The 23,844-nt window shown below is 42.2% G+C and overlaps 1 protein-coding gene across 1 annotated transcript in view; it reads left to right on the top strand.

Annotated features, from left to right (window-relative positions):
• Window positions 1-23,263, top strand: part of mecp2 (methyl CpG binding protein 2) — a 37,728-nt gene extending 14,465 nt beyond the window's left edge. The window contains exons 2-6 of the mRNA XM_061805904.1: window positions 5,905-6,046; window positions 6,128-6,324; window positions 9,733-9,926; window positions 17,375-17,511; window positions 17,635-23,263. Of these exons, the coding sequence (XP_061661888.1) occupies window positions 5,905-6,046; window positions 6,128-6,324; window positions 9,733-9,926; window positions 17,375-17,511; window positions 17,635-19,518 (2,554 nt within the window). The 3' untranslated portion in view covers window positions 19,519-23,263. The remainder of the gene's footprint in view (window positions 1-5,904; window positions 6,047-6,127; window positions 6,325-9,732; window positions 9,927-17,374; window positions 17,512-17,634) is intronic.
• Window positions 23,264-23,844: the final 581 nt, after the last annotated feature.

Raw genomic sequence — 23,844 nt, 5'->3', positions numbered from 1 at the left:
GAGAAAGGAAGAATATTGTGTGGCCTTTCGGAAAGAGGTGAACAGGCTCTCGATGGACAGCAGAAGCTCCCGGAAGACTGGACTACGACAGCCAAGGTAAATAGAGAGACTGGCAGGAGAGTACTTGTAGTACTTGTACTTAGTAGGAAAGGGGAAAAGGAGACTTGGTGGTGGAACCCCAAAATACAGTGAGTCATACTAGGAAAGAGATTAGCGAAGAAGTGGGACACTGAGAGGACCGAGGAGAGGCGAAAGGAGTACATCGAGATGCAACGTAGGGCAAAGGTAGAGGTGGCAAAGGCTAAACAAGAGGCATATGAAAACATGTACACCAGGTTGGACACGAAAGAAGAAGAAAAGGATCTCTACAGGTTGGCCAGACAGAGAGATAGAGATGGGAAGGATGTGCAGCAGGTAAGGGTGATTAAGGATGGAGATGGAAATGTGTTGACTGGTGCCAGTAGTGTGCTAAATAGATGGAAAGAATACTTGTTGACTTGTTGAAGTTGATGAATGAAGAAAATGAGAGAGAAGGAAGAGTTGAAGAGGCAATTGTGAAGGACCAGGAAGTGGCAATGATTAGTAAAGGGGAAGTCAGAAAGGCACTACAAAGGATGAAAAATGGAAAGGCAGTTGGTCCTGATGACATACCGGTGGAGGTATGGAAGCAATTTGGAGAGATGGCTGTGGAGTTTTTGACCAACTTATTCAACAGAATATTTGCGGGCGAAAAGATGCCTTAAGAATGGAGAAAAGGTTATGGGAAATTTGACACAGGGGTAGCATATTCAGGCTGAACAGGAGGGGTCCAAGAACTGACCCATGAGGGACCCCACATGCCATTGCCATTTGTTGAGATTGAGCACTTCCAATGGTTACAAAATACAGTAGCTCCTTTCCTCCAGGTAGAGCCTGCACAATTTAAGGACCATTACATTTAGTCCTACCCACGTTTCAACCTGTTCAGTAGTACATTATGATCCACCATATCAAAAACCGCACTGACATCCAACAAGATCAAAATTGACACCTTTCCTGAGTCAGCCTTCAACCTTCTATCATTTAGCACTGTGAAAAGAGCAGATTCTGTACTGTGATGAGTTTGGAAACATTTTTGAAATTTGTCAAAAGTCAATATAAATTCAATAAATTTCTCAGGTGATTAAAAATAACTTTCTTAACAATCTTGGCTATGGAAGGGAGATTACAGATGGGCCTGATAACATGAAAGCATCCAGCAATCTGTTTTTTAGAAGAGGCTGAGCAGCCGATACTTTAAGAGCTTCAAGAAACTAGCCAGATGGAATTGAGCAAGTGATTGTTGCAAAAAATCACCTAGCACTGACTTCACAATAGTTTTGGAAAAGTGAGATAGTATTGAGTCAAGACACTTCATTTATGGTTTCAGCTGCTGAACAATCTTTTCTACAGTTTTTTTTTTTTTTTTTTTTTTGTCAACTGTATCAAATTCTGAGAAGGTCCCTGGCTGGCTTCAGATGTACTATCATTTGCATTTTGCTGATTTGTGCTGATATTAATGTATTTTTCACTAAAATAACAGCCAAATTTATTGCATTTATCAGCTGTTATGAGATCCGGAGCTATCTGAAAGGAGCTTGTCAACCACAGCAAACAGAGTGCGAGTATTGTTGAGGTTCTGAATGATTTCAGAAAAGTGTTGCTGTCTAGCCCTAACTCTGTTTAAATGGCAGACACTGGAGAGGTCATAGTCAATTTGGAGTTTACTTTTTCTCCACTTGCGTTCTGGTTTCCTACACTTTGATTGAGAGCTCTTGACCATCATTGTGCTCCTCCACTGTGTTTTAGGTCAGCTCAAGATGGTCTTAGTTTTAACAGCATTCATGACATTTGAGATTTTCAAGGTGAAATTGTCCAAAAGTTCATCAACTGTCTTAGCATTCACAGTTTGTGGCACAGCGGGTCTCCTTAAACATAGTGGCACTACTCTCATTTATGTACATTTTCTAAACAGACATGGAGGTTGTCTTAACTTTTGCAAGAATCTGTCGCTCAAAAAATACATAAAAATGGTCAGAAATAGCCATATCCTTAATGTCAAATGATAGAATCTCAACATCCTTAGAGATGACCAGATCTAAGATGTGACCTTGAGTGGGAGTTGGACTTAATATGTTGAGAGCCGTCAAATGTGTGTCGTATGCCAAAATGTCTTTTTGATTTTACTTCCATGTTGTTGTCTACATGAATGTTTATCTCTCCTGTTATGACAAAATAGTTGTACTCAGTACAAATAATTGTCAGCAGTTCTGAAAAAAATCCATCCATCCATCCATTATCTACCGCTTTTCTGGGTCGGGTCGCGGGTGAAGTAGCTTCAGCAGGGATACCCAGACTTCCCTTTCTCCAGCCACTTCTTCCAGCTCTTCCGGAGGGATCCTGAGGCGTTCCCAAGCCAGCCCAGAGACATAGTCTCTCCAGCGTGTCCTGGGTCGTCCTTGGGGTCTCTTTCCGGTGGGACATGCCCGGAACACCTCAACTGGGTGTAGAGCTCGTCCACGGTTCCACCCCCAGGACGAAAACCACATTGCTCCTCCTGAATCAGAGACTCGACTTCCGACGGACCCTCCTCTCCAGTACCCCTGAGTAGACCTTACCAGGGAGGCTGAGGAGTGTGATCACTCTATAGTTGGAACACACCCTCTGGTCACCCTTCTTGAAAAGGGGCACCACCACACCAGTCTGCCAATCCCGAGGCACTGTCCCCGATGTCCATGCGATGTTGCATAAGCGTGTCAACCAGGACAGCCCACAACATACGGAGCCTTTAGGAACTCCGGGCGAATCTCATCCATCCCCGGGGCCCTGCCACCAAGGAGCTTTATAACCACCTCGGTGAGCTCAACCCCAGAGATAGAAGAGCCCGCCTCAGAGCAGCCAGACTCAGCTTTCTCGTGGGAAGGCTTGTTGGTGGAATTGAGCAGGTCTTCAAAGTATTCTCCCCACTGACTCCCAACAACCCGAGTTGCCTTGGTTTAGTTAGCAATGTATTTTTTTGTTTGTTGACATTTTCATTGTAGGTTTGCAAAACCACAAAATTGTTCTTAAAAATGTTATAATGGGAATGTAAAAACTGTAATCTGAAACTCTGAATGAGTCATGTAACTTCAATGGATGACACTTATCTGACCACAGTTCATACATCTGATGTTCCTCACACTGGTCAAAGGGGGGCGCTCATGGGCTTCGTGTGTTTGCTCAGACACGTAAAAAATTAGAGGGAACGTTAGTCTCGACATTCGGAAGTCTCGGAAGTTATGTTCGGAGCTTCTTCACGTACTGTTAGTGCATTTACCTCGAAAGTCATTAACATGATCCATGTCATAGGAAATTCAGTTACACTGAAAACATTACTGGGATATAACACAGGTAATGTTTCAGTATGAAACTATAATAAATATGAGATTGAGATTTATTTTAACTTGATCTAAGTTCTAACAGACTAGTCTGTCCATATATCTAAATGCGAACGTTCATTTTCTCCCGTGCATGCTTTAGGAAGATATAGATCTACTGCTAGCTTTCATCAATGGATTGACAATAGATAGTGCCATAAATTATGCTAGATTATAACAATACATCATGATGAAATAAAATGATTTGGTTATATGAATACTTAGTTTTGAAATATAATGTCTCTTGATCTCTTTAAAATGTCTGTCTCCATGCAGTGTCAAAAAATTCTGATTATGGTCTTAGGTAACAACTACATACTGGGCTATAACAACTCAGTAAGTTATTTTAAAATCTTGAGATTCCATCCCTAATCACACCCACAACTTTATATCTGGGGGAATGACTGGTGGACCACACCCATAACTTTATATCTGCGGGCATGACTGACCACACCCGTACATTTTCCAAATGTGAGTGACTGGTATGGATTTTTTATGGGTGGAGGAGGTGCCTTTCACATCTCAGTGGGCAATGGCTTCAGGCAAGGGGGGATGGGAGGAGGATCTCGGTGTGGTGTGGCCTGGAGTCCAAAAGTTATGTTTAGTTTTTACCTTATCCGTGAGACCCAACACTGCATTTAGGCTTATCGAGAGTGTGTTTTGTGTCGGTTTGGCTCCACTGGGGGAGGTAGAGTTGTGGACGATTGAATGTGCTGGCTCATTTTATTTGTCATTTGCTCCTCCGATTGTTTGGATGACCCTAATGAGTCAGTCTGCATCTTGTCTCACCTTATCTCCTGTTCCTCCAATTATTTTGGAACAACTAACTAACAACAACAACTAACCCTAACCCTTTTTGGAAGGGAGAATGACTTACACAGTAAAAAATGTTGGCTGTTAATACTTAACCCCTTTTCTATTTTGGCAGAAATCGTCTGTTTTGTAAAGATGTCTGTGCTCCCAAAAAGTGGAGCAATTGTCAATGGAAATCATGGATAGTGCAGTTCACACTTCGCTTAACCACTTATTAACCTGATGGAGCTTTGCAAAACATTCATCTCTAAATATTACAAGTGGGAAAGGTCCACCAATAAAACCCTCAGCATCCAAACATTGCACTTTTTTTTTAGGACATCAATGAAATCTCACTTCAGTACCTCTGATTGCTGCTTGAGAACATCCATGCTCCAAGAAAATGAGATTTTGCAATTGCGTGCTGATTTGTGATATCGAGGATATTTTTTTAAGAGATATGAGACACCATGTTATTGATAAAACAGTACTTTAGTGTTTTTATCACAGCAATAATCTTTCACATCCTTGACAGCTCCATCACCAACTATTAACATTTGGGGTCCCATTTCCTTTCTTTTATGATTTAATTTAATACATTTCAGTGATGGTGCAGAATGCCCATTCTTGGCCTTGGTCTTGTAAAAGTGGCTCAAATCCATTTGTTAGTACTAATGACTCATCTGTTTTTCTTGCTCTTCACTGTAGCGTGTCCATGGGCGCGGATTTGGGGTTGAGGTAGCCCGCAGGGCAGGCTAGTAGGATTCCTTGATAATCTACTGGTGTTGTGTCCTCCCTTTATGATGTCTTATATATTTGGGCTTTGCTCCCAATTAATTCCAGGGAGAACTGTTGGATGAGCTGTTATTGATCAGACAGTTCACATCTGTTTTTGTTGTTGAGCTAAGTGGCATTTTGTTAACACACTTCGGTTTACCATTTTGAGACATTTCTAGAGTGGCTTTATGTCCCGACGGTCCATTCACATCTACATACACTTCATGACCGTAGAGCTTCGTTTCTATAATTGACACCCTCCGAAATAGTCCATTATAATCCTCAATTGAGTCTGTCCATAATTCAAAGAAGTATTACCTTGAACGAGCACAATAAACCGTCCAGATAGTGCTCAAAGATACTCAAACGTTCCTAAAGCCTAATTTTCTTACCTTCTAATGACCATGTTGAGGTTCTTCCTTCTTTTCATTTTTACAAAAATGTTTGATTGGAGTGAGATAACTCAGGGTATGTGCATGTCTCGTGTGCATGACAGTTTTGAACTCTAGTTTTATCAATCAGGATGATTTTTTTCCAAAAATAAATGCTGGAATGCCCAATTGTATAAACTCAGAGATGTTGGAATTTAGAGGTTCCACTGTATTATCATGTTTTTGATATCTTGAAGATGTATTTGAAATTATATGTCATTGGAGAAGTAAAATAAATGTGTGTAAATGGTGACCTCCCACCCCACATACAGTATAATTTCCTGGAAACCCTAATAATCTAAAAGAAAATTACGGGATGCGGTTTGACCGTGATGGCATATCATCAACTTTTTGGTTGCGCCTCTGCTATCTTCTGAACACAACTTGGTTCTCTGATACGACCGTAAGAGACATCTTCAAACGTTTGAGGTGTCTGCAACTTCATTCGTGATTAAATCTATGTTCTACAGAGAGGAGGCGACAGAGAGCCAGGAGGAGAAAGAACGACCCCACAGTAAGGTGAAGAAGGCTCGCAAAGAACATCGGCTTATTGAAAAGGTGGCTGTTTCTCAGGAGCCCTCCCCCTCGTTAGGTTTGGAGCCACAGACCTCGGTGAGTGAAGGAGGCGCCAACTGCATTTTGATCACGAGATAAGGATGTGAAGCATCTTTGATGTTGGTGCTTCTCTGGTAGCCATCAGAGCCAGTGGCGGGGCCATCACAAGCGTTGCCTGGTACCGAATCTGCAGGTTCTCCCAGGCAGCGGCGCTCCATTATCAGAGATCGTGGACCGCTGTATAACGACCCCTCGTTGCCTGTAGGGTGGACCCGCAAGCTCAAGCAGAGAAAGTCTGGACGGTCCGCAGGGAAGTTTGACGTCTACCTAATCAAGTAAGATGCAATGTAAACTAGTTTTGGGAATGATAAACCAATGTGACCGGGTATAAATTCGTAAAGGCAAAAGCTAGCGATAATAAGAGATCGAGACTGTATTTGTGGGAGACCATAATCGATACAGAATCTGACGGGAATCTTTAGATATAGCGATTGTAGTGCTGTGGACTGGAAAGTCTATGAATCGGTTGTATGAGACCTCACAATTCTCATCTGTGCGCTAGCATGAGTGGTCTTGTGATGTGCATCACAACTTTATGGTTAGCACCAAAAACACCAGTGGTGGGAACGAGCGACACGACTAGGTTTACTACATTTCTCCCTAGTGTCACTATTTCAATATCAAATAGCTTTTCACGGAGTACAGAAAATGGATTGATAGTTAAGCTACTTCCTTGATAGCAAAGTCGCATTCACAGATTCTATATTTCAGTTGGGAGTTATAAACATTGAATGAAACATCATGTTCAGGCCTCTATATCAAGTTTGCCATCGACACCGGGACCGGTGGAGAAATGAATACTGCATATGGTAAATGCAGAAAATATTGAAAATGTGGGTGCATCTCAGCAATTCCCATGGGGCATATACCTCAGCAAACTAATCCTTCTTATTGACCTCATTCAATCCATTTAAACATTTTAGTGTTGGTACATTTTGCAGTTTTTGTATTTAAGCAACTACAAAATTGTAAACTAAATGAATAATCATGCTTATGAATCATGATTTCAATAGCAGTTAAAATAATCGTGATTTGGATCTTTTCCCATGTTCATCCAGTCTTAATGGAAGACTCTCCTCAAAATTCAACAATAATAAATAAACCCTCCAATGTGAAGTAATATTATTATTACCTATATTTTGGACATTAATTAAAAAAAAAAAACCTAAATAAAGAACATTTTTGAAATCCAAGCAAAATCTGGATATATGCCACCTTTCACAACCAGACCCGGAAGAAACATCCATGACCCTGCGCCTGACTGGAACAAAACTGAGAAAACCCACCTAAATTTGTTCTTCTTTAAAGGTCTAATCTAGAGCAAATGTATTTTATTTGTCTATCATACAAATGTAGCTAAAATTTCATAATAAATATTTAAAAAAATCTCAACACAACTGAAATGAAATAAATTAGCGTCAAAGTCAGTCTCAAGATTTTGTTCAAAATGTCTCCCCAGAACTCAAGGCAACATTTAGCCAGAGAGTGAAAAAGTTAGCAAAGATGATGAGGAAGTGTGTGGTTTTTTTTTTTTGTTTTTTTTTTTTGGCTGTTCTGCGTCAAATGCTGACAGAGTCAGCTTACATGAATGGCCGAAAGATGAACAGATGGGCAGGTTATGGCATTGAACTTCCATATCAAAGTCGACATTAACATCTTCCAAGTATTTCACGGAGGACTGCTTTGAAAACCCGGTACAGCGTTCACTTGGCTTCGGTAGCAAGTAAGTACATACGTGTTCAATTGTTTAGTATTGACAAATATCTACCTCGTTTTTAATGTAAGTGCAATACCGATACAGATATATATGTTAGCTAATGTCCTTATCCATGTGATGTTAAGGAGGTGACGAAATTTGGATTTCCGTCAGTGTACTGTTGACGCTGAGGTCGTCCTGAAATTCGACTACAGCAGTGTGTGCTCTCAAGTGTTAGGTGCATTATTTAAAATACGGGCTAAATGCATGTAAATAACGCGAAGAATGGGCTATAAACGTGATCTTTAAACGCAGAACGAGGCAGAAGTTTTGTTTTACGTCGACTCACTGTTGTGTGCGAGCAGCGTCAGACGTTTAAACATGTTTGAATTAGATTATTTCGTCAACAAGGTGTACGTAGATTTCGTGGGGCACCTACCAGTCTGTGTTTTGGGTGCGAAGTTGCACCTCAACTTCCTCAGGTCTCGCGAATCCTGTCCTTGTGGTGCATTCATCAACTCAGGTTCGAACATATATAGTTGAATTACACCTGCATGGGTTTTTTTTTAACCTGGAAAGAATAAGAAAATTCCTCCTCTTTAGTTCATATCTCTTCCAAAAAGCATTCCATAAAAACTTCATCACTGCTGTCCATCTCCTCTACATCCCACTCACCAGCGTGTATGATTGTCTGTGTTGGAAGCCGTTTTCTTTACTGGGGTTGTCTTGGTGTGACGTCACACGGCAGCAGCTTCAACAGAGCATCGGTTCGAAACACATCGAAGGCATTCGTATTACAAAGAAAATGTGCACTTTGGTGCTAATTTATTTAATTTCTGTTGTGTTGAGAACTTGAAAAATATTTTTTGATGAAAAATTTGCTACATTTGTGTGATATATAAATAAAATATAGGTCCTCTGAATTAGACCTTTAACCTCCTGTGGGGTCAACCTGACAGGATAAAGCTGTAGCTGTCACAGTTGAGGCTTGTTCATCAGCCGGGGAAATTTGCACGCATCTAATCATTACCGGTTATGAGCCGCTTCGTTACAGCCTCACGTGCTGGTACTGTATAAGCAACAACCTACTTTATGAGGCGACACGGTGGAGCAGCTGTTCATTCCCGGACCTCCATGTGTGGAGTTTGTATGTTCTCCCCATATCTGCGTGTGTGTAACCTGCCTCCTGCCTGTTGACAGCTGGGATAGGCTCCACCACTCTCTCGACCCTCGTGCGGCTAAGAAAATGGATTGAGATATATATATATATATATATATATATATATATATATATATATATATGTGTGTAATCACTTTAGGGAAGTCCCTTCTTTTTTTTTTGCATTTTATATTCCACATATAAATAAACCTTTAGATAGTCCTATGCTGTACTCAGAAAATAAGCTTTCATTTTTTTATAAATATTGGACATAGCCCATAGCATTCATAAAGCTCACATAGCATTTACATACCGTTCACATAGGATTCCAAGACCGTTAAAAATGAGTACTTACAGATTTTCCACTGTATGTACAAGTAAATTGATACATAACACGTCTTCGTCAACTTTGTATCTATTATCTAGTCTGTAGTACCTATGTTATGCAGACAAGTTGATTGTGATCCAAGTTCATTCCAGTACGCTCCATTTTTTGTTCAACCTTTATCAAACTCACAACAAGACTGCCATTCTGCGACAGTTGGCATTAGGTCACAAAGAGAACACGAACACCAGTCTTTTGAAACGAGCCTGTCTGGAACATCTCCAAGGTCTATGTTATGCCCTCTGTGAGCATCATGCCCCCTCTCAACGTCACGTTCCACCTGTGCGTATTCTGGCTTAAACGCTTAAACATTGTACTTTGTTATTTTTGTTTTGTCTGCTCAATGGCGGGAGTAGCAATAACATAGAGCATTGAGTCGCTGTTGTGGTGTGACCATTCTGTCACTGCATGTATAAGCCATGAGCTTTTCTTTTGCGGCAAAGCTCGGAGGGAAAGGCCTTCCGGTCTAAGGTGGAGCTCATCGCTTACTTCCAGAAGGTCGGTGATACTACGACTGACCCAAATGATTTCGACTTCACCGTGACTGGACGTGGTAGCCCCTCCCGTCGTGAGAAGAAACCTCCCAAGACACGAAAAGTGGTCAAACCATCTGGTAGAGGCCGTGGAAGGCCCAAAGGTACAAAATGGTGGCAGGGTGCAATGTTTAATCATGCGTATGGTGCTGTGGAAAAAACATTTCTCAAAACAAAGTACCGTGATTTCTCGTGTATAAAGACAAGCTATTTAATGTTCAAACTGATAAACCTTCTGGTTTTTCACAAATGATGATCAACTTCAAATTTTATGGCTGGTATACATTTCAAAAAAGCTGGGACAGGGTCATGTTTACGACTGTTACATCACCCTTTAAACAACATTCAGTAAATGTTTGGGAACTGAGGACCCTCATTGTTAAAGCTTTGTCGGTGGAATTCTTTCACTTTCTTGCTTGATGTAAAGCTTCACCCGTTCAACAGTCCGGGGCCTCCGTTGTCGTGTTTTACGCTTCATAATCTGCCTCACATTTTCAATGGGAGATATGTCTGGACTCCAGGCAGGACAGTTGAGTACCTGTACCCCTTTACTACAAAGTCACCCTGTTGTAACACGTGCAGAATAGGATTTGGCATTTCTTTCTGAAATAAACAGGGTCGTCCATAAAAAAGACAGTGGTTGAATGGAAGCACTTGTTTCTCTATAACATGTATGTACTTTTCAGCATTAATTGTGCATTCACAGATGTGTAAGTTACCCTTGCCATTGGCACTAACACAGCTCCATACCGTCACAGATTCTGGATTTTGTACTTTGCATCCATAACAATCCAGATGTTCCTTTACTTTTTGGGTGGGAGGACACGACATCCACAATTTCCAAAACAATTTGAAATGTCGACTCGTAAGCCCACAAAGCACTTTTCCATTTTGCATCTGTCCATTTTAGATGAGCTCGGGCCCAGAGAAGCTAACAGCATTTCTTTGTATTGTTGATAAATGGATTTTGCTCTGAATGGTAGAGTTTGGCTACTCACCGATGTAGCGCCAAACTGTAGATACTGACATTATTTTCTGAAGTGTTCCGGAGCTCGTGTATCCTTTATACATTGGTGTCGGTTTTTGATGCAGGCATTCAATGTTGGCCTTCAATCATGCTTCTTGCATGCAGAAATTTCTCCAGATTCTCAAAAAATGTAGATGATGAAATCCCTATATTCCTCATAATGATGTTGAGAAACATTGTCCTTAAAAGGTTTGATTATTATCTGACGCACTTGTTCACAAAAAGGTGAACCCTACCCCATCTTTGCTTGCAAATGACTGAGCAATTCAGGGAATCTCCTTTTATATACAATGATAGCCTGTTCCCAATTAGCCTGTTCATCTGTGGGATGTTTCAAACCGGTGTTTGATGAGCATTCTTCAACTTTCTCACTTTTTTGCCACCTGTCCCAGCTTTTTGAGAACGTGTTACAACCATAAAATTCTAAATTAAAGATTTTTTGCAAAAAACAACAATCAAGTTGATCAATTTGAACATTAAATATCTTGTTTACATATATACAACATTTTTTCAATTAAATATAGATTGAAAATTATTTGCAAATCATTGTATTATGTTTTTGTTTAACACAATGCCCAAACTTAATTGAAATTGGCATTGTACATACACAAGGTCACAAAGTGTGCTTTACATTATTTAAAACATTTAATAACAGAGACAAAAACAGCTTTTAAAACAGTGGAAAAATCAAGAAATAAAGCAGGGAACAGTTCAAGAAACATTTAAAAAGGGAAATGTTCAAGAAAGCATCAGAGAAAAGAAGATACAGTGGTACCTCTACTTACGAATGTCTGCAGTAGCGAAAAATTCAGGTTCCAAAATGCCTCCTCTGAAAAATATTTTCTTGAGCCATGAAGGAAAATTCAGGATATGAAAGGAAAAAATAGGCGTTGGATTCGCAGCCCCCAAATTCCACCAAATGTAAACATTCTGTATAATGGGTGTGTGTGGCGCAATAGAGCTGCTCTCCTATTGGCTATCGCTGTAGCATCTTCCTGGCATCCCTTAGGTTAGGAGGGATGTCAATCTTTACCCATGATACATTTCCTGTGTCTTGGTGTGTGTGGTGCGATAGAACTACTCTCCCATTGGCTATCATCGTAGCATCATCCTGGCATCCCACTGGCTTGGAGGGACGTCAATCTTTACCCATGAGGCTTTTCGTTTGCCTTGGGCACTCGACTGTCACCGAATTACTCTAGTGCTGTTACTCTCCAGCACACATTGGTAAAGTACAACTTTTTTTGTGAGTTTTTCATCTGTTTTTTGCAAATTTATTCGTCTTTATCCACCGTTGGCCTAAAGAAACATTAGTGGAATTAAGTAGTGTGTGTGTGCATACATTTGTACGTAAGTTTTCTCTCAGCAGTCAAAAGTTTGCCTCCTCTGTCCCCCATGATGTCTTTTGCTTGTCACTCACATTTCTCTTCGCATAGTTGCCCAATGCCAAAGGTAAATGAACATAATTTGTATTCTTTTCATAACGTACTTTGAATGCTTATTTTTGTTTGGGGTTGGGGGGCTTGGAACGCATTGGGCTATTTACATGTAAAATGCGGTTCTACTTCCTAGAAATTGACTTTACGAATCAACTTCTGGAATGGATTAATCTCATAAGTAGAGGTACCACTGGATATAGTGCCGTGCCCTCCTGATTTCTGTTTTTGTTTGAATATCTATCACACACAAAGGTTTCAAATCATCAAACCAATTTTAATATCACTGAGAGACAACCCAACCCAACCCAAGGAAATACAAAATGTTTTCAAATAACTCATTTTATTAAGGCACAAATAAATCTAAAACTTCTTGACCCTCTGTGAAAAAGTAATTGTGCCGCCCCCTCCCACAAAGTCATTGTGACTTACCAAAAATTTGGGAAATGTGAGTTAAATTTGGCTCAGCTGGAAGGGTTCAATGCCGGACCCGGCTGTGCGAAGTTTGCATGTTCTCCCCGTGCCTGTGTGGGTTTTCTCCGGGCACTCCGGTTTCCTCCCACATCCCAAAACATGCAACATTAATTGCACACTCCAAATTGCCCGTACTTTTGATTGTGAGTGCGGCTGTTTGTCTTGATGTGCCCTGCGATTGGCTGGCAACCAGTTCAGGGTGTACCCCGCCTCCTGCCACTTTGACAGTTGGGATAGGCTCCAGCACTCCCCGCGGCCCTCATGAGGATAAGTGGCTAAGAGGATGGATGGATGGATGGATGGATGGATGGATGGGTGGGTGGGTGGGTTGAATTTCACATGCCACACCCAAACCTGAGTACCACGATACAACAAGGCAGGGTTCGGTACTCAGAGGATCATACACATGGAACTGTGGGAACGTGACATAAATTAAAAATGATCTGGCAAACTAAGACACACACATTCGAAGCTGAAATGTATAGTCTAATTAAACTGAATGAGGTGCCAGAGGCAGTCGCGCCCGGTGCAGTGGCATGGCCACGTCTCTGACTGCACCCCTTCAACAGCCAACCCCCCGGACAGCCCAGAAGCCCCAAGATGCGCGGCATGGAAATCTCGGATGAGCAAGGGGTCAACAATGAAACACAAGTGGATCCAAGACAACACCCCTGGACCTTAGCCCTCCCAATCCACAAAATACTATACACACCTCTCCTGATGGCGCGAGGACAGCAGATGCTGTACCAAATAAACCAAGCCCTCATCCACAAACCCTGGAAAAGGAGGGGGCCTGGCAGAAAGGACTAATGGAGATAAGACAGGCCGGCTTGAACACACTGACAAGAAATTTAGGGTGGACCCGCATTGGTTTCAGGAGTCTCAGCTTCATCGTCACCCGGATTGACAATTTTAACAATGGGAAACGGCCCCACGAACCTGGAAGCTAATTTACAGGATTTCCCCCGGAGGAGAACGTGTTTCGTCAAGAGCCAGACCTGCTGACCCACCCTGGAAGCATGGGCTGGGGCCCTCTACAGCCAACTGGGACCTAATAGAAGCTCCCCCAGCACCAAAGCATACGCCAGGCCCACACCCAGGTCCTCTTACACCATCTCACCATGGCCAACAAGGACAGAACCGCAGATTGAGGGGCTAAAGCGGGAAACAAAAGCAGGTGGGTAGCCATGCACAACGTGTAACAGGGATAAACCGGCAACCCGTGCAAACGAAAAACATTGAACATTAAGAGGTCGGCCATTTGCTTGGCTGAGGGAATTTTTGGCAACGGGAAGAAGTGTGCCATTTTTGAGAATTGATCCACCACCGAAAGAATAAAGATGTTGTCCTGCGGTGCCAGCAGACCCATCACAAAGTGGAGTACAATATTGGACCAAGGCTGGTGTGAAATGGAAAGAAATCGCAACATTCCCAGAGGACGCTGCCGAGAAAGTTTGTGGGCAGCACCTACCAGACACGTGCAGACATGGTCTTTAACATGTTTTCTGATGTTGGGCCACCAGAAAAGCTGTTTGATAATGAATTGGGTTTTGTTATACCTGAATGAAATATGTTCTGGTTGGTGTGGGCCCAGTGAATTACTCGACCCCTCAAGAGAGGCACAACAAAAAGCGGGCCGACCGAACACCCTTGGGGACTGCGAGTATCTTGTAGGACGTCTTTGACTTGTTTCTCAATTTCCCACATGAATGCTCGGGACTCCGAGTATCTTGAAGAGCATCTTTGACTTGGGTCTCTATTTTCCATGCTGTGGCCATAAGGTGGTTGATGCCTGTTGTGGAGGCAGCCCCTGAACACGTTGGTGGACACCAACAGTGAGGGATGCTGTCAGGCTGAAGAAGGTGTCCTATCGGGCCTTTTTCTGCCTGTGGGACTCCCAAGACATCTGATAGGTACTGGCTGGTAAAAAGAAATGCAGCTTCCGTGATCACTGAGGAAAAAACCCGGCATTGGAGGAGTTCAGTGAGGCTTTGAAGAATGACTTCAAGACAGTTTTGAGAAAATTCTGATCCACCGTCTGGCGATTCAGGAGGGAGAAGCAGTGCACCATCAACACTGTGTATAGTGGGAATGGGGCACTGCTGACCTAAACTCGGGATGTTCTGGGTTGGTGGGGAGAATATTCGAAGAGCTCCTCAATTCTACCAACACGCCTTCCCATGTGGAAGCTGAGTCTGGGTTCTCTGAGGCAGGCTCTTCTCTCTCTGGGGTTGAGGTCACCAAGGTAGTTAAAAAGCTCCTTGGTGGCGGAGTCCTGGGGATGGAGGAGATTCATCCATAGTTCCTAAAGCTTCTGGATGTTGTGGGGCTGTCTTAGTTGACACGCCTCTTCAACATCGCGTGGACATCAGGGACAGTGCCTCTGGATTGGCAGATTGGGGTGGTCGTCCCTCTTTTTAAGAAGGGGGACTGGAGTGTGTGCTCCAACTATAGGGGGATCAGACACCACAGCCTCCCTGGGTCTAATCAGTGGTGCTGTCGAGGAGGGTCTGTCAGGAAGTCAAATCTCATTCAGGAGGAGCAATGTGGTTTTCTTCCTGGCCGTGGAACAGTGGACCAGCTGTATACCCTCGGCAGGATCCTCGAGGTGCATGGGAGTTCACCCAACCAGTCTACATGTGTTTTGTGGACTTGGAGAAGGCGTTTGTCCGTGTCCTTCGACGATTAAATAAAAACATAATTAATTTGAAATGGAAAGGTAAAACAGACACCAGTGTCACTTACTATATGTATAACATTTCGGGAATATTAAGAGAAACCAATTTATCAATAATTGATTGTGTAACATTTAGGGAAGATTATGAGAAACCTTTTTATGAATTTTTTATTAATCTCAAAACCAGCAAGGCTGCTACACCTTCTGAATTAAACAACTAAGAGACTTTTTGTTCTCCTGAACTCAAACAAAAAAACAAAACAAAGAAATGCACATCATACATTTTTGGACGGCTGTCTTCCATTTCAGAATTATGGGGGCCGCTGTGCTCTTAGGAACTTAAGTAAAGATTTTTTTTTTGTAACCTTGGCCAGATCTGAAGCTTGCCACAATTCTATTTCAGAGCTCTTCATGCATTTCCTTTAAAATCATGACTCTCATTTGCGTTGACATGCACTATGAGCTGTAAGGTCTTATACAGACAGGTGTGTGACTTCCCTAATCGAGTCCAACCAGTACAGGGAGTCCTCAGGTTACTACGTCCTCGACCTACAACATTTTGACTTTATGGCGCCTGTGTCTCGTCTGCCATTTTGTCCCCAGCACCATCATGTTTCTGGTTAGCTAATGCATATTGCTTATCTGTTTGTGCGCCGCGAGGATATTTGCCCTTTTTGCCCACCTTTTTACACAATATGGCAAAAAAAAGCATTTTTTTTTTAAATCAATGTTGGTCCAGCCGAAAGAAAAGCAATTACAGGTACCATGGAAACGAAGCTTGACATCATAAAAAGATTGGAGACAGGAGTAACACTGACGAACATCGGTAAATACTTGGGCTTCACTCAGTCGACCGTGGCGATTATCATTAAGGACAAAGCCTGCATTTTAACGGACATGAAGGGTTTCACCCCCATGAGGGATACTGTGATCATGAAGCAACTTTTTCCCGAAGAAAAGAAAAACCGAAGCCACGTTCTTTGATGCCAAGATGGAAAGATTACTTACATTATGGATCGAGGACAAGAATCAACATAGGTTTAATGTTAGCCAGTTTCCTTACTTTGAAAGAGGAGAAAGTCAAGGACACAGAGGAGGAATTTACTGCTAGCAAGGGCTACACATGGTTCATTAGCAATAGCTAAGCATAGCCTCCCCTCATTTTTTGCCACCCACCTCTCACAGTAATGGTAAGTACAGCATCTTATTTTTTTATTTTTATGTATTTTAATTTTTTATACAAAGTACCCACACCCACCCACTCATTTTCTGTGCTGCTCATCCTTACAAGAGTTGTCAGAGTGCTGGAGCCAATCCCAGCTGTCTTTGTAAATTTTAACTTTAACGGTGAATTCCAATTTATGCGGAAATTCGGGTTTTGTTGGCAGAGTTGGAACGGATCTCGTTTGCAGACCGAGGACTCCCTGTATGATCAAACACAGCCGGTGTAGAACCATGACAAGGAGGATCAGAAGAAATGGACTGAAACTGAGTTAAATACATGAGTGTCACAGCAAAGGCACTTAATATTTATGGCTGTGTGGTATTCCAAGTTTTTATTTTTTCATAAATTGCAAAAATGTCAACAATTTGTTTTTTCCTGTCAATATGGGGTGGTACAAATGGATGTAATATAAAAGAGTGACAATTTTAAGAGGGTCTGAATACTTTCCATACCCACTGCAAATATATCGATGACTAGAAAGTCACAGATGTGCATAATATATCAGGAGAAGGGTTTTCCTGATTTTTCTTGATATTTGGGCATGTGCATTGTTTAGTTAAAATTCTTACATTAAGATCTTAAAACAAGGCTTTTTAACTCAAAACACTCTTAAAATAAAGTAAAATGTTCTCACTAGAAAAAAGATAAATTCAGTGTACAATTTTGCATTTTTAAGTGTAGTTGGTGAAGGCATGTGTGTCCTCTGCATTTAGGCAGTGGAAAGATGCATCAAGCTACAGAGGGTGTGGCCATGAAGCGTGTGGTTGAGAAAACGCCTGGGAAACTATTGGTCAAGATGCCACACAGCAAGGTGGAGTCCACCAGTGAAACCACAACCACCACTTCAAAGGTGTGACAGTGTGGTGTTCTCAGGAACGCTGAGCATTATATGAGTAAATGAATAATATCTTGCGTAGGAATGTGTTCTTTCAAAGAAATAGTGATATTTGTGGGCGTGGTGACTTCCTTTCAGGTGTCATCTCCTGTCCTGCCTCCAGTCAAGTCCCGGCCAGGCAGAAAGAGGAAATCAGAACAGGATCTTCCTGCCCCCTTGAAGACCACACCCAAAAAACGTGGCAGGAAACCAGCCTCAGCTGCAGCCACAGCTGCAACAGCATCTTCCTTGTCAGCATCAACCTCCAGTATTTCAGTAGCAGGGGCCTACACCGCCTCCGCCTTCATGGCTGCTGAGGCCAAGCGCAGAACAACCAAGGAGTCTTCCAGCAAACCTGGGGTCCAGGAAACAGCCCTGCCAATCAAAAAACGCAAAACAAGAGAGACAATTGAGGAGGGAGAGACTGTTCCGACACCAGGATCTCACACCACAGAGCCTGGCAGGATGGTTCCCTCCGAGGAGGATGCCGGTCCAAATGAGCCAACACATACTTCCCAGGTTCACCTTGCCTCTTTAGAGGAGAGCCAGTTTCAATCTCAGAGGCAATCTTCTGTTTCCCAAGAAAGTCATTCACATGGACATAAGACACACAAAGGAAGAAAGCACAAGGAGAAGAGTGAAGCTGCAGGAAGTCAAGAGGAGGAAGTGATTGAAGATGTTGAAGAAAAGACAGGAAGAGGAGGAAGGAGTAGAAGCAGTAACACAAGTCCTTCCAAAAGCCATAAAAGGAAGGAGCGCTTCCCACACAAACACCATCATCATCATCACCATCACCAACATCGTCATCATCACCGCCACCGTCAGAGCTCTCTTTTGGATCATCCTCACTCAGTAACTGGGCCTTCCAATGAGTCCAAACTTAAAACAGAGCTATACACCGAATCCCAATCTGCTGTCCCGAAACCACCACCCCTGTCACACCCCTCGCCTCAACCCTGTCCCTTACAGGCCCTCCAGACCATGCATTCAGGTCAGAGCTTAGCCCCGTCTCAACTTCCAATTACTCAGTCTTCTCCCATCAGACATCCACCTCCTCAGCCTCGCCCTTCAAAAACACCACCATCAGTCCAACACAAAACACGGCTTACAGTTCAGCATGCTTCACCTCTGTCACACCCACAGATCTCGCTGGGTCAGCACGCCCACACAAGCAAAATTCATGAGCGAACCCAGTCCCCAGTAACACTCCAACCTCAAAATCAGACCAGACCCCCCGTTCAGACTCAACCACATCCTCAATCCCAAACACTGACTGGGACCCACCACACAGCTCAGCCACAAATACAGTCCAGCACGATAGCCCAACCCCATCTACAACACCAGTCCAGGACCTCTGCCCTCACCCAGTTCTTGGACAGCCCTCCCCCACAGACTCAGTTTAGATCACAGCCCCCAATCCAGGAAAGCTCTCCTTTGCAACACCAGCTTCAAAGCAGACCACAATCAACAGAGTCTCTCTCACAGTCAAGGCCCCCGCAGGCCGGAGCACCGCTACATTTTCAACAGATTCAACCACAGCTGCCCAGCCCCCATCTGCAACAACTCCCACTACAACTATCTCTCCGCATAGCCAGTCGACCCAACCTAGTCTCAGCTCAACAGAGTGAGCAGCCTCAAGACCTCAGCACTACACCCACCACTCAAAGCGTGGAGGGTAGGCCTAGAACCGAAATACAAGTTGAAGCAGGACTTGTTTCAGAAAGCAGAGACACAATTGGAGGTTCAAACAGCACTGTGAAGGCTCCCAACTCAGTGCGATCCGATCCTTCTGGAAGAGCAGGGACAGAAGACGGTGTCGGTCTCGTGTCTGGGGCGGAAGGCCGACCTCGACTACGAGTAGATTCGGAGGCAGGGGCTGAGGACAGGGAGCTCAGAGACATGGTCCCCTCATCTGCAGTTCCTTGTCCCAGCCGAGAAGAAACGGTTGAGTCTCGGACTGCTGTCACCGAAAGGGTCAGCTGATCAGTGGGCATGATGAGGAAGTGGATTGCTCCATTATTGTGGACTGAGGTGGTACCAATGAGGGCTCTTCCTCCATCTTTGTGCACTGTTTCTCAACGGAATAACCTTTTCTCTTTTTGTCAACCATCTGAGCGCCGAGCAAGCACTGACGGTGACTGGAAGGACAGATGGTGTAATTTTTTTAGGGAAAAAAGTAAACCATAGATGTAAACTGTATATTTGTGCGTGTGTGGTGTGTGTGTGTGTGTGTGTGTCTGTGTGTGTCTGTGTGTGTGTGCGCGCGCGCGCGCATATACATCATCAAAAGGCAGCTGTTGTGTCCCGCTCATTTGGGTGGGGTTAGATGGGAGCAGTTTTGAAGTTAAAAGAAATGGCTAAAGACAGATTATCTCCAACAAAATGCCGCTTCTGGCATATAAAGTACTTTATTTTATATTTCAATAGTTTTTTTCATCTCTTTAGCTTTGTAATTAATTAACTGACATGCCCAAGCATGTGGCTGTGCTGCTGACGGACACTCCTTTCAGTTGAGTCACATTTTAAATAACTCCCAATTTACTTGACTTCTTTCCTCGTCTAGCATTCTATACCTGTAGCCAATAGTTCTACACTAGTCCACCCACTTGATTTTACTTGAATGCGCTGACAAGCATTGCAATCCTTGGGACTAACATTCAACAGACTCTAATGTGCGATTAGACACTAGTTCCATCTTGGTTGTGTTTAAAGAGGAAGCATGTATTCTCTTAAACCGAAACCTCTTCACGTAGATTCTAGTTCTAATGGGAAAGTGAGATAATAATTACTGTACTGAGTTGTCACGGGAAGATTCAGAAGTAGAGCTCCATCATACCGTTTTGCCATACGGGCTAAACGCCTGTTATGGGAAGTCAATAATTGTACAACTTAACCATTCTGAACATGGTTGGATGATTGAAGCAGGTGTGAGGCGGTTAGCCAAAACATTCACGCACAGCCCATCTGACAGTAAAAGTGGCCAGAGATTTTTCTGTTTTGTTTTGTCTACCTATTGTCTTGCGATGATAAACTAGTAATAGCAGCAAGACCTTTTACCATATTTTTCAGTCACACTGTTTGTATGGTGTCAGGATATCTTAGTTGTTTTGTCATTGGTCAGGGCACAGTAGACAGAGTTTTATTCAAAACATATACAGAAAATTACATTTCAAAGAGCCCCTCGTACAATGTCTAGAGTTTGGTCACAAGACTACTGAACGACTCACTGATAGGCAGGATGGTTGACCAAGGTATAAATCGAGGGACTCCACACCAGAAATTTAGAAGTGAAGAAGCCTTTTGGATTAAATGTCTTCAACAAACAAGAACAGTCCAGTTTCCTCGATTCAGCATTTGCATCTTGAAACACATACAGTACAGAACTCTGAAAAAAAATTTATCACTTTCTTAAATTTTTACACATTTCCAAGAATTTTAGTCTTAAGTGCTGGTCCACTTCTGAATTGTAATGGATGAGAAACTCTCTGAGACATCTGATCGTACACAGTGCTGTGAATAGGTATTGCCCACCTTCTCAAATGTTTATATTTTTACAGTTTCTCTACTTTAATGTTTAAGATCATCAAACAAATGTAACTATCATACATATTACTTAACTTAGATTAACTTAAATGTTATATTTAAATGGTGATTTCATTTATTAAGGAAAAGAAATATTTGAAAGTCAACTGGTCCTGTGTGGAAAAAATGATTTAATTAAATTGTTAATTAAATCAATAAGTGTGGCTAATCACAATTTTTGGTTGATTTTCACTGATCACACCCATGTCTGATTACCTCCAGACCTGTTAAATCAAGAAATCACCTAAACAGAATCTAGCCCAACAATTTGGAGTTGGACAAATGAGCTAACAAAGCTGCAACAAAATGGCAGGATCCAAAGAATTTCCAGACAACTCAAATAAATGAAAAAAGGAATTGAAATCGATCAGTCTCGAAAGGGTTACATAAGCCATTTCTAAAGCTTTAAAGATTCCAACGGAACAAGAGTCATTACCCTCGTGTGGAGAAACAACTTCCCATGAGTGGGTGGCCTGCAAAGATTACCCCGAGAGAAAGGCCTATCCAGAGGGCGCAACGGACACAGGACAACTTCAAAAGAACTGCAGGCCTTTGTTTTGCCTCAGTCAAGATCAAAGTTCATCACATATTAATCAGGAAGAGACTGGGGAAAAAATGTCATCCATCTGCACTATCCAAAGGCAAGAATAACCCACTGCTGATCAAAAAGAACAAAGTCATCTTATTAAGGAAAAAAAAACCCTGACTAATTTCCAAGCCTGGGGAGAACGTTACATGGAATGACCAAGTGAAAGTCGAGCTTTTTGGAAGATGTGTGTCTTTTTACATCTGACGTAATTGTAGCACAGCATTTCAGAAAAGAACCTCATACCTACATTCAAACATGCTGGTGGTATTTTGATGGTCTTTGGGCTAATATGCTACTTCAGGACCAGGACAACTTGCTGTAATTGATGGAACCATGAATTCTGCTCTACAGAAAATTCTGAAGGAGAATGTGCAGCCATCAATGAGTGGCCTCAAGATGAAGCGCAGCATGGGTTCTGCTGTAGGATAACGATCCAAAACACACCAGTAAGTCAAGTTCTGAATGCCTTAAGAAATGGTTTTGGAGTGGCCTAGTAAGGTCCAGACTTAAATTCAAACAATCTTGCAAGGAATATTGGTCTAAACTATCTCTACAGATATGTGAATGAGTCATTGCCAGTTAGAGAAAATACTCAATTTCATTCATTCCTTTGGAGGATGGCACAACTAGTTAATAAGATAGGGAGCCATTACCTTTTCCACAAAGGGCCAGGTAATTTTGAATAATTATATTTTTGTCCTTTGTGATTTGAAATTACCATTTAAAAACAGCATTATAAGTTCATTTGGTTCACATTCAAGGTCATATCACTACTGTAATGTGTTTGAGGATCTTAAATTGGGGAAACTACAGTATGGAAAAAAAAAGAAATTAAGAAAGGGCGCCAATACTTTTATCATAGCATTGTACGTTGTTGTGGTCTGTCGCCATACATGTAACGGGCTGCAATGAAATTTGATGTTAGGCATGTCATGAAGCCTTCGACCCGACCAGTAACTGTCAGTGACTTTTATCAATGGCTCATCTCAGATTTTCCCCAATTTTTTGCTGTGTGGCTTGATGGTACCGCAAATGAAAGAAATTATTTCAGCTTCTTAGGAATGATGTCAGTCAAGTTAAGCATCCAAACATGTTCTCAACCTCACAATTGGAATGCATTATTGTACATTTCCATTTTGGCGTTCTGGTTTCCTGATAAAGAGGTGATAAAATAGGAAAAGTGCACTTTGCTGGAGAAAGTTCTCACTGGATTGCAGGTCACCTGACGTTGACCCATGCTCACCTATGTATTTGTGGAATTCGGTTTTCACAAGCTCCTTAGCTTGCCTATGTCAGACTGAACAGGACCACAGTAAGCAGCCCCCATATTGCATGTTCCAGAGTCTAGTGCCTATAACCTCGAGCGTCTTGCCGGAAGCCACCATGTCAGCCAGCAGCCATGTTGTTCCTAGACTTAGTAGTGATTTGTGGTAACCTCATAGCTGCTGAATAATAATACTCTGCTTACAACTTAAAACACTGTCACTGTAGACTCACTAGTTTTTACTGGGTTACTTTTTTGTTTTTTTTTTTTATTAAAAGTTTGTTGTCCCCCTACAGCGTCCTTGTCTCATCAACCCACACACACACATAGCCAACCAACCAGTTTTGTAATATCCCAGTACAAATTTACTGTCGGGACTGTTCTAAAGTACAATTGTCATATAGCTGTAATTCATAATGTGTATCTGGCAGCTTTTCAGTCAACTATATTGACAAGATAAAATTTATACTTTTAATCTGATACATTTCCCTTAACCATTTTATTTGTTACTAAATTAAAAAAAATCTGAAGAAATTGTTGACGTTCCTGAACAGGAAAGCCTGCTGCTTCCCATGATGGGCAGGCGGTCATGAAAATGAGACACTGGTAATTTGGAAGTCTATATTGATGCACCAGTAATGTGTTGACCTCTGTCTGTCTATCTTGAGGCCAGAAGGCGTTAGCATTGTGTGATGGCCAGGCTAACTTCACTCATTCGCCAACATGCAGATCTTTTAGCTATTGAACACCAATGAACTTAAAAAAAAAAAGATCCACATTCGAACCATTAACTTTTGGGGGAATACGTTTCGTTCCAATATGCCTATTTTTAATATTAATGTATAATTAATTAATATATATAATAATATTATTA

This window comes from Syngnathoides biaculeatus, chromosome 2 (assembly GCF_019802595.1).
Source record: "Syngnathoides biaculeatus isolate LvHL_M chromosome 2, ASM1980259v1, whole genome shotgun sequence".
Taxonomy (NCBI): Eukaryota; Metazoa; Chordata; class Actinopteri; order Syngnathiformes; family Syngnathidae; genus Syngnathoides; species Syngnathoides biaculeatus.
The sequence above is the reverse complement of the archived record's forward strand: the minus strand, read 5'-3'. Positions and strand labels throughout refer to the sequence as shown.